The sequence below is a fragment of the Vigna unguiculata genome, chromosome 3 (assembly GCF_004118075.2).
Source record: "Vigna unguiculata cultivar IT97K-499-35 chromosome 3, ASM411807v1, whole genome shotgun sequence".
In the NCBI taxonomy this organism is placed as follows: Eukaryota; Viridiplantae; Streptophyta; class Magnoliopsida; order Fabales; family Fabaceae; genus Vigna; species Vigna unguiculata.
The window spans coordinates 40909414-40921449 of NC_040281.1; the positions used below are offsets into that span (position 1 = coordinate 40909414).

The window sequence follows — 12036 nt, forward strand, 5'->3', positions numbered from 1 at the left end:
CAAATTGAGATTTTGGAAATGACATAAGTGACACGTGTCATTGTCACTGCCACGTGACACGATAACATCTTGACACGTGACAATTTTTTTGATTTTTTTAAAAAAATTAAAAAATAAATTAAAAAAAAAGTAAAAAAAATCAGAAACTAACACGTGACACTTCCTCTAATGACGTCAATCTGGACTTAATAGAAAGGGCAAACTTGAAACATTTTAACGAAAAAAAATAAAAATATCAATTTGAAACTTTTAAAAATTCGAGTACCAAGTTGAGATTTTGACTCCAAAACGAGGACTAAAGACATAATTAAACCTAAAGAAAATATTATAGATGTGTTGGCAATACGTTACTTTTTAGTTTCTAACTTTCTAAGTAATTAAAAATTTTAAAGTTAGGATTACAAGTAATAAAATGAAAGAATAATGATGCAGATTTATAATTTTTTTAAATATATGAAAAATGCAATGCAGCGAAATATTTTACTGGTTTACATTTTTTAAAGGATTAGTGCAAACTATCTGTTGCGTAAATGAAAGTAAACAATTATTATATATGGACAAACCTTTTATAAATTCCTGTAGCATATAAAAGGAATTTTAATTATTTTTTCATAATACACACAAACTAAATTTATTTTAAAAAAAATAGAAAAATTGTTTCGTAAGTGAATTAACTCACAGATAAATTAAATGTATTTTAAAAAAGAATTCATGAATAAATTAATTTTAGAATATAAAAAAAATAATTGTATAAATTTATGTATCTTTCAAAAATAAATTATATAGTTTTACATTGTTAAATAAATGAGATATCTTCTGAAGGAAAAAATGAAAATAAAATTTTGAATAAAAATGCTTAATTCAATTAAAATACAAAAGAAACATAAAATATATGTAAAAAGGACAATCTATGAAAAATAAAATATGAATTTTATAGTTTTAAATTTCTTTCTCTATTTATTCTTCTACAACATGATATATATATATATATATATATATATATATATATATATATATATATATGCTTTTTTATTTTATTTTATTTCTCCTCAATCTCTCGAATTATTTTCCCTCTGTCATTATATGTTACTTTTTTTAATTATTTTTATATATACATAATTCATTGATGTATTATTTAGAAGATATAAATGAAAACACAAACTGACAGACATGTGCCTGTACTTCTGTTAATTTATATAAAAATTATATATAACTAAATATCTAATAAGGGATGCAAGTTCAGATCCAAAATAAAAAACTGAGGAATGCAGTTAGAGATGTACTGAATAGAAATAAAATAAAAAAAAAAACGAGATACACTATTAATTTAGTGAAAAATTCATTACATATTTACTATTTTTAAAAGTACAGTTACCGACAAAATAACTTACATTGACCTCATATATTATACATTTTATATTCAAAATTTTCACATCAACAATATTTTAATATATATTACCATATAATAATATAAAATTTTACTTATTTCTTTAAATTATTAAACCTTTCAAAACAATTATTACATTTATTATATATATATATATAAACTTAATTATTTAAATATAGTAATAATTATTATTATATTATTCAATTTAATAAAAAAAATTATGCTTACGGGTCTCATGCCAGTTATTCAAAAAGTGAAGTTTTGAATCATGATACTCTTTATTGTTGCATGAGAATGTAATTTTGTTTTTACAATATAAATGTATTTCAGTTAAATATGGAAGGACTAATTATTTAATTCCTGAAAAAGTAAATTCTGATTTTAATTGCTATATTCTTATATTTTCTATATTTTTCATAGCCATCATCAATATAAGAAAAGTTCACGATTTAAAATCATAATATTTTATGATTATATCATTTTAAAAGAATTAAATTATGATTATATAGAAATAGTTTTCTTATACTGCTAATGCTTTTTAAATCAAATTAAGAAAATAATAGCATAAATGTTTGAATTTAATTTCAATGCATTATTAATTATTAATATAAAAGCATTTGTATTGTTAACTTAAAAGATAATATTTAAAATATTTTTTTAAACATTAATTACCATAAAATGAAAGAATAATAAAGTGTTTCCTCCTTGTAAATACTTCTAGTTAGAACATTATTCAGTATTTAGTATAAACATGTTTTTCACAAAAATATAATTGATCAGATTGTGAATCAGAACTCAAAAAAAGTCCATACAATTTATTAAACTAAAATATACTTTTAACTTATATTAAATAACAATGAATGCTTATATTTTTTGTTCTTAATTTGAAAATAATGATTTTTTAGATACAACTTATGTGATCGCTGATAATCATTTATTGATTATTCATCAGTGTGTTTGGTTTCATGTCGAATTGACGTGTAATTGGTTTTTCAACCTAAATTCATGATATATTTGGTTTTAAAATTAATTTTAAACTAAAAAATTCACATTAAAGAAAAAGTTAATATTATCAGAAAAGAAAAGTTAATATTATCAGGTTATGCGTTCAACAATCCATTGCTCCAAAATCAATTTTTCAACATCATTCCAAATACACTTTATGTATTAAACAAATTAGAGATGACGAAATGTTAACAAGTGATGTCTCCTAAGTTTGATAAATGTTTTAAATTTTTTATCTTAAAATAAATATTAGAGAATGAGAATCATCGTTCCAAATTAAAAAAAAAATTAAGATAAAAACTCACATATTTCATGAAAATTAAAAATATATTAAACTTATTTTAATTATTCACGTTAATACATTAAAATAAGTGTAGGTGTAAAAAGTTAATATGTAGCTCTGAACAGCGCCGCGTGTTACAGATATAATGCTAAGGTAAGTCTGACACTCAAGAAGAGAGATACAGAGTCACGAGACTTCTGAGGTTATGTTTTTTTTTAAACACTTTTATAATTATATTTTGCCTAAAATATTGTAAATTTATTTTTATCTACATATATTTTGCCTAAAATATTGTAAATTTATTTTTTATTTAAAAAGTATTAGTATTACCTTTGATAATGACTCTTTTTTTTATAACTACTATATTTTTTATCATCATCAGTGTTTAGATATTTTAAACATAAGGTATAGAAAAGGCAACCTTAGATAGTCATGTGAACAGATTTGGTATTTATTTTGTTTTGACGTGTGAATTGATTTTGTATTTTGTTTTGTAGGTTGTTCTGAAGTTTGTGTCTCAACCAATGTCGGTAAGGGGTTTCTGGAGACATGCAGTTTAAATAAATTCAAATCACCTAGGGTCCATCTTTTTGGACCCCTCCACAAAACTTGTCTCCTGAAAAATTTACGGGGTTTTGCTATATACACTCCTAAACTTACATAAATACCCTTTTCATTATCTACTTCAAATACTTTTCTCCCTCTTTTACCCTATTCTACTCCTTCCCTCTCCCTATCCTATTGTGTACCTCTTCTACTTCAAGAACCTCACAACTCTATCTTATTAAATAACACATAACAATTATATTATAATAAATATTATATTTATAAGTGGCGTAGTAATAATAGTTATTTTTTTATTTTCACGATCATATATTGTTAGCTACTTAGTATTGTTGAATGAATCATTACAATCAACAATTTTATTTCTTGTCTTATTTATGGAAAATAGTTATCATTTTGGAAGCACATGAAAATTTTGAAAATGACTGTTTTCGCCTATTGTCCTGGATAGCATTTTATTCCATGGTTCTGAAAGGTACTTTTCAAAATTGCTTCAAAATGACTAGAACAATTATATCAAATTTTAGTTATTTGTGTATGAAATGAATAATGTCATAAAAAAACATTTATAAATTAAAAATATAATTTAAACAAACTCATGAAAAAACTTCAATCTTCCCGACGATGAAAAAAAAACACACAAAAATGATTTTAAGAAACTATTATAAGAAAAAAATTTATTATGGGAAAACTGTTTACGCAAATTATTTTCAAGTACAAAAAAATTGTCATTATAAAGACAGGTAAAGGAAGAGATGGGGGTTGGATTATCATATTAGATTTTCTCCTATGTACTTCTTCATAATACCTACATTTCTGCATTCATTCACATCACAAGTTTGAAACAAAAAGAGAGACATGGGGGTTGGATTATCATATTAGATTTTCTCCAACAATTGAAGAAAACTAATAAGATTCACAAGGATATTAAATTATTTTTTTAAGAAATAAAATTTAAATGAAAATTATGCTGCATCTGAAACTTCCTTTTTTAAATTTTAAAGTTCAAAGGACTTGCATAGAACAGAGTACATACATATCATACTTGTTTAAAATCAATTCAACACTATTTATTTACTAGAGTGTAGAAAGTAAGGAAATTAACTACGGAAGAGAACAATAAAAATATGAAGTAGCAGATGAAGCAATGACTTAGCCCATGGCATATTTTTGAGTCCATGACCGGGCAGTGGCCTCATACTTGGGTCTATCAGTTTTGTACATATGAGCAATCTCAGGCACCAGAGGATCATCTGGGTTGGGATCTGTCAGCAGAGAACATATAGACAAAAGGACCTACAATTTTTTTAACATTTTTAGTATATCACTACCAAGAAAATTAAAAAAAGAAATTATCAGATAGATTACCTTGGATATTGTGAGGGCAGGGCTCCACTGCTCTTTGAGAATGTCTAGGCAGATACTACCATTACTGTTGATATTAGGATGGAAAACCTTTGTCCGGAATGAAACCTTAACCAACAGATAATGAATACGTATTAATGAAAAAACTTGCATTTGGAACTGATTATGTCTAAAATCCTTGAATTTCTCTACTCACAACTAGCCATTTCTTTAACTGATAACGATTAAAAAATATAACAAAATTAAACAAGAGTCATCAACCAATCATCTAATGAATAAATCAGATACATTACTCTGCAAGTCCACAACAAATAGTTAAATCCACTACAATCAGATACATTATTGCCTTGCTTGGTCCTTTATATAAACTTAAATTAAATTCAGTCATTTACAGCACATCAATGCAAAAGTCTAATGAAATTGAAACTCTTCATACAAAAAAGAAGAAGTCATAGTTAGCACAAGAAAAACCAGTCCCAGTGCATGCATACATATAGCCATATACATAACAGAATTGTGAATAGAGTATAGTAGAGGTTTGATTTACCTTGGGTGGTTTGAAAGGATAATCAGGAGGGAAGTGAATTGACACAAGAAATACACCTCCAGCAAATGGGCTATCAGCAGGGCCCATAATTGTAGCTTGCCAATGGAACATGTCATCAGCCACTGGACCTGCATATAAAAGTTCAATTATTCAGACACTGACAGAGCTAGAACAGTCCAAAAGTTCTGACAGGTTTTAAGCAAACGAGAATAATTGGGGTCCTACCTTGGTTCCTCACTACTACCATACCATGGCATTATTTTATTTATTTACCCACAAAAACAATTGATGCATAACCTGGGATGAAGTCTTCAAAATTTTCTATTTTACTAGCAGAATTAGCAGAAGAGTCACACTGTCGGCTACATTCTAAAGACTTTGATGAATAATTGTGATAACTAGCAACAAAAAAAATAAAAAACCCTAAAAGTGGATACGGCTATATTCTACAGACTTTGATGAATGATTGTGATAACTAGCAACACACACAAAAAAAAAAAACCTAAAAGTGCATACAGTCTCTGGCATGCACAAAACAGAGTAATCATAAAAAAAGCCGTCAAGCAGTACTAAAAAAATAAATAAAGAACATAACAAAATTCATCACAGAGCAATATCATCCAACATTAGTTCAAGGTTTTATATTCTACAGACTTTGATGAATGATAGTGATAACTAGCAACAAAAAAAAAAAAAAAAAAAACCCTAAAAGTGCATACAGTCTCTGGCGTGCACAAAACAGAGTAATCATAAAAAAAGCCGTCAAGCAATACTAAAATAAATAAAGAACATAACAAAGTTCATTACAGAGCAATATCAACCAACATTTGTTCAAGGTTTTAAATTGATGTCACAAGGATTGTTTTTTCATGCTCTTGGATATTCACGGAAGTAGCAGACATATATGGCCAATTTGGTCACCATTGTGGGCTGACACCAAAAATATCTAACACGAATAATCAACCATCGCATTGAAAATTAGTATAGACAAATTGTGGATTATTATAAACATTACTGTCGGAAATGCGGCCCCAATTACTGAGGCAGACACCAAAAACCTTAACTTTGCGACCAAAAACCTTAAAAATGGTGCTATAGACCTTTTCTAAATAGCAGTCCGCAAAAAGTGTAATTTCTATCCCAATTTCAAAACTTTTGAAACCACCGAAAATTGCTGATCAACACTGAAACCACAACTAAAGCCATAACTTGGAAAACCTTAGTCTATAAACTTGGCCAAAAACATTTTTTTTTAAACGAAACTACGTAGCGCAAAAGAGCAGAGAAACATACCAGCACTGCAGGATGCAGGAGGATCTTTCTGCAGGTCCTTCAATTCCTTGTTGATTCGTTTGGTGGCCATCTGATCAACGCTGTCACATTCAAAATTGCATTTATTTATACATAAGCACACACACATATACATGCACCCATATATCCAAATATTCATGCACTTGGAAATATCTTCACTACTATTTATCACAATTAGAAAATACATTAGGAGGAAAAAAATCAGATGAGAATGAAAAATTAAAATAGAAACCGATGATGGGATGCATGTAATTTTGAATAAGAAGCGAAATATGAAAGCAGAGAAGTGAGAGTTGGAAATGGAAAAGAGAGAATTTGACAGACCTTGAGGTGTGCTAGGGTTTGGGGTTTGAGTGTTGTGGAGTTGGAAAGAAAGGAAGAAAATAGAAGAAGAGAGAATGTGAAAGGTTAGAAATTTAGAGCTCAAAAACCGAGCTCTGTGCCCTTCCCTTCTTGCCACGCACAGGGTTACCTGGCACTCCTACCATTCTTCTTTTTATTTTTTATTTTTTATACTATAAAACAAAATATTATTTTAAAATACGTTTATTTTAAAATAAACCTGAAACTCAGATTATTTTAACCATTGATTGTATGCATAACTGATTATAATCAAAATGCTTTTTATCAATTTTGTTTCAACTGTTAATTGTTATCATCCAAATTATTTTATAGATCACTTATTCCATGAAAAAAAGTTCAAGAAAAAGGTGTTTTTAAAATTTTAAATTACTTTTTTAAAATTCAGAATTAGAACAGAGTCAATTTTCAAATTATGAAACTGTAGTGTATAACATGCTTTAATTTAGTGTTTCTCAATAGTGCACGTTTAATCCACAACATTCATTGTCAAAACATGTTGGTTATATTATATGAGAGGTTTACTTTTTCATAAACTACAAAGAAAATATTTTGAATTACTAAAGAAAATACTTTCAATGAGATTTGTATTTCTTTGATTGAGTTTATTTATTTTGTTTCAAATTAATCAAAATTTATTGTTATCTTTAAATATCAAGCATATAAAAAAACTACTTAGTTGATCAATTAAATGGAAATATTTTCGCTTCTGATGTATTCATAACATTTTTGTGTTTTTCGTGCTATGAGTTATCTTAGTGAGAGTGTTTAGTTTTGTGTGAATGAATTAAGTATAAATAATTAAGAAAAAAGGTTCCACATTAGATTGTGACAGTTTAAAACAATACTTCACGTTATGTACATTACAATCACAACAAAAATAAAAGTGAAATATCACATGTGACGTCCCATTCTCAATAGATTAAACTATTAAATAAAGCATCACAAAATTACAGTAACTAGAAACACTCAGATGGACATAAACGTATAAAAGGATAATTGTTACAGTCATCCAGAAGTATACTGTGAAAACAAATTTAGGCATACCACTATGCCATAAACAACCTAAGAGAAAGTTAACAGTTTCACAATAGGCGATGCTCCTCTAGAGCATGAGATTTCAAAAAGGCACTTAGGGCCATAAACTGATCCTGAGAGTCACACAGACAGATTCCCTAAGCTGCACCACTGCTACCATCGGGCCTACTCCCAGAATTTCCTCCATCTGCTCCCACCAAAGGTGATCATCGCAAAAGAGAAAACACAACAGGAACATAAACAGAAATGCAAGGGTAAGCTAGTGTAATTTAATCTTATCATGATACAACGGACAAGTACTTAAACATTCCTTAACATACAACACAACAGGCACAGAACATCATGTTATAGCAAACAAGCAGGACACTATGACTCAATTATCCGGATACATATACTAAGATCGGATTCACTGGACGCTTGCACTTGTGGTGGCCTCTAATGCTCTGCAGAGCCATTGCCAATGGGTTTCACCCTACCACGCACAAGGTTAACTTCAAGCATCTAAAGCCATTATCCTGCCAAAGATTAAGGTCTCCCGCTACTCTCACCACTTGGGTCAGTTTGCTCTACCTGAGACTCACTGACCCTTCAGAGTTTCGGGATGCGATCCTTACTTGAATCCATATCTTAATATATACACTACACACCACCATGAGGTCTCCCCATGAGCCTCATGGAATTATGCCTAGCACATACACATTTCATGTCTCTCATACCACAACCACCACTTTCATTTCATACATCAAATTCTCATTTCACCCAATAATCATGTGCAATTCCATGCCATCACTCACACCAAACATACCAATCTCGTCCATAAAATCCAAACACCCAAGCATATTCACATACATCATATTTAGGAAGAATAATCCAGACAATACATGCAAAAAATTATCCAAATAGTCAGTAAAACAGTGCACACACTCACGAACTCGCTCAGGCGAGGGACTGGCCTCACTCAAACAGCGGGCTCTCGCCCAGGCGAGACATGCAACATAAGGGTTTCACGAACTCTCGCTCAGGCGAGGCCTTCTCGCCTGAGCGAGACAGGGCGTCGCTCATAACGCGAATTGGTCGCCTAGGCAAGCGTTCGAGGCAGAACCTTAGGCGAGCCTCTGATATTCTCGCCTAGGCGAGACGAGCTCGCTTAGGCGAGAATACCAGATCTCCCCCACTGTTCCACGCCTGTAACCCCAGAAACAAACCACGTCAAGTATTTTAACTCCATCTTACACAAATACACGCATCCTCCAGTCATTTCATGCATAACAATAGTGGAAACAAGCACATGCAACAAAAAGAGACGGAAAACCTAGATCCCCTTACCTCTGTTTTGGAGTACCAAAAGCAACCAACTCTAGCTATGGGGTATCGCAGCTACAAGGACAAGAGTAGAGCTGAAACATGAAGATCCAGGCCAAAACAGGGTTAGAAGATCGAACCCTAATATACCCAAAGCGCTCAACAGCGAAGAAAAGGGGAAGAACTAAATTGAAGCTCCAGAGTTTGACTTACCAGGAGTACCAAATGGGTTAGGCTAGCTTGGAGATGGGAGATGATACGTGCCCTAACAGAACCTTGCTGAAGGACAGACTATTTGAGGGAGGGGAACCTGCTTCTGTAAAGGAGACAAGGCACAGAATGAGCTGAAAAGGGGGTATAGGATCCTACGGAAGGGCTGGCCTTGAGCCTCCGAAAAGACCAGGACCAAAACTCTATAATACTGAAAAAGGGGCTTACATTACACGTATTTTGTTTGTCAAAAATAAAATATAAAACCTTTTTCTTTTTTTTTTGGTGTTGAGAGAATTCCTCTGTAATTAGTATCAATCTAATATTATTGTGCACAATTTTCTTTCTCATGATAAAATTGCTTATTTTATACTACTCAACTATGCATAAAAAGCTATCTACAAATTTATTAACCAAAATATGTACTTTTTATTTTTAATTTGAACAATCATAATGTCTTTCTTCTTTTGTTTCCTGCTAAAAAACTAATTAAAAGAAAAGATACTTTTGGATAATTAGTCGTATGCTATAAATGTAATTGATGCTGAAAGTGAAAATAAATTGTTACATGCCTATAAAAGAAATAGATGGATAAATAAATAAATTCTTTTTTTTTAATTATATTTCTTTATTAAGAGATGATTCTTAAAAAAAATGTAAAACCAAAAAATTCATAAATGAATTAAATTCAATATCTTCATTTTACTAACTGTAATTGAATTGAATGTTTTTTCCTTCTTAAACCCCTTCTGAACACAGTCCAGTCCACGCTTCACTTAACATGGTTCGCATTCCAATTCCAAATCCCCTCTCAACACAGTCCCCGTTAGAATTTATTGTTGCGGAGAACGAGAGGAAACAAAAGTGCTTGCCAGGCTGGGTGGAGGAAGGTGGCCGGAGAAAAAAAGTATCCATATTTTTGACACATAACACATTTTAAATGGCGTTAATGAGAATTTAACCTAAGAGAATATATTTAATGAATTAAATATATATATATATATATATATATATATATATATATATATATATATATATATATATATATATATATATATATAAATCTAAATATATGAACTAAATTATTAATTAAGCTTTGTTTGTTGAAGATTTTTTGGTTGGACGTTTTTAACAATATTACTCAATGAACCAAATCCACATGACAATGATTCGTTTACAATGGGTTAGCAAATTTATGTGTTTTTCATTTAGGGTGCTTGAATGTATATGTATCCATTGTTAAAATGAAATTAACGAATAATCCATTCATATTATGATTTATAAATATCTTATCTTTTAATATAGATTTTAATCAATAGTTCATGCATTTTTTTTCCAACAATTATCTCTGAGTGTTTTTGTTTTTTAAAAGGTGGGATGACGGATGAATGAAAAGGCAAAATGAGAAATGATATATGAAGAAGAAAGCGGAGGTGAAGCTTTTGAAACATTATAAATTACAAAAAAAGTAAATTACCAAGGTAGAACATGAACTTGTAAAATATATTAATCATGGTAGAACATGAACTTGTAAAGTAGATCAATGAAAGTGGTGACTCAAATTTGTACAATCAACAATGAATAACATTTTTTTTTAAGTTGTCAAACTATTTGAAATTACATTCATATTTGTCAGGTGGATCACTAATTTATTGGACCCACACTCGTTTAATTAAGAAAAATAAAAAAGAGATATTTTTTATGGACTTTCATCTCATTATGCAATTTAAGATATATAACTCTTGCATCATCAGTTTTGTTAACAGAGTAAGTACAGAAAAAGGAAAAAATTGTGAGGGCCTCTAGTGAGAAAAGAAAAGAAGCCATTAGAGAGAGTGAAGAAGAAGAAATAAGTGTCCTTGAAATCTCCAAGAGAACTTGTGGTCTACCCATTAATTATTAGTAGTAAAAGATTTTACTATACTAGGTCTCGTGGACTTTTCCTCCATAGTGAAGTTTTCATACCTTAAAAAAGTTTTGGTGTTTGTTGGTTCTTCCTTCTCTTTTATACATTTTGTTATTTTATATATTATTTATTTAGTAAAGATTTGATGAGTTTTGTTTCCGTTTGTTTATTTGTTAATTTTGAGATCTTCACAACAACTTTGTCACCCTTTATATACATTTTAATTATCTATTTATGATTTCCCTCTTTTTTCTATTAGTTACTTGACACAAGAAAATAAAAGGACAAATATTACATAATTTGAAGTAACTCTAATAAACTACCTATGTAATGCCAAATGCTCTCCTTGATTCCACATTTTATACCAATTATTGCATATAAATTCTATCTTGACTTAGCTTCATTCTTTGTCTTGATGACTCTTCTCCCATATATCTCAACAATGTTCTCTTCTTGATTTCTCTTATTAATCTTATTTTTTCTTGACACCTCTCTTATTCACCTTTGTATACCAATTTGCTTATCTGTCTCCTTGATTCAATTTACTCATTAATGCTTTCAACAAGTCTAATATAAAAAAAAAATACAAAAGTGAACTACTTAAATATTATCCAAATCTATTTACTTATTATGATTATCACAGTCTTTCCAAATACAAGTTATAATAAAAACGTTCTTGACATTTCAGTTACTTAAGACCTATCAACCTATCTTTCAAGTCAGTACAAAAGTCCTAATTATTTTTAAAAGACTTATAG

At 29.6% G+C, this 12036-nt stretch overlaps 1 protein-coding gene and 1 long non-coding RNA gene across 2 annotated transcripts; both read right to left on the minus strand.

Moving 5' to 3' along the window:
- Positions 1 to 4210: 4210 nt before the first annotated feature.
- LOC114176800 (ubiquitin-conjugating enzyme E2-17 kDa-like) lies at positions 4211 to 6935 on the minus strand. The gene is made up of 5 exons (XM_028061962.1): positions 6787 to 6935; positions 6445 to 6524; positions 5152 to 5279; positions 4608 to 4712; positions 4211 to 4535 (listed from the first exon to the last, which is right to left on the minus strand). The coding sequence occupies exons 2-5, from the start codon at positions 6512 to 6514 to the stop codon at positions 4392 to 4394; spliced, it is 447 nt and encodes a 148-aa protein (XP_027917763.1). The 5' UTR covers positions 6515 to 6524; positions 6787 to 6935; the 3' UTR covers positions 4211 to 4391.
- Positions 6936 to 7735: 800 nt separating this feature from the next.
- LOC114175918 lies at positions 7736 to 9541 on the minus strand. The gene is made up of 3 exons (XR_003602946.1): positions 9376 to 9541; positions 9187 to 9257; positions 7736 to 8047 (listed from the first exon to the last, which is right to left on the minus strand). It is a non-coding gene; the product is annotated as an uncharacterized LOC114175918 (long non-coding RNA).
- Between the last annotated feature and the right edge of the window lie 2495 nt (positions 9542 to 12036).

What these genes read in the sequence shown, in the direction of transcription:
- LOC114176800 (XM_028061962.1), bottom strand. Translation starts at nt 6,514, where the DNA reads ATGGCCACCAAACGAATCAACAAGGAATTGAAGGACCTGCAGAAAGAT. An exon ending in ATCCTTTCAAACCACCCAAG is followed by an intron (nt 4,713 to 5,151) that starts GTAAATCAAACC and finishes CTGTTGGTTAAG; the next exon opens with GTTTCATTCCGGACAAAGGT. An exon ending in CTGCCCTCACAATATCCAAG is followed by an intron (nt 4,536 to 4,607) that starts GTAATCTATCTG and finishes AAAAAATTGTAG; the next exon opens with GTCCTTTTGTCTATATGTTC.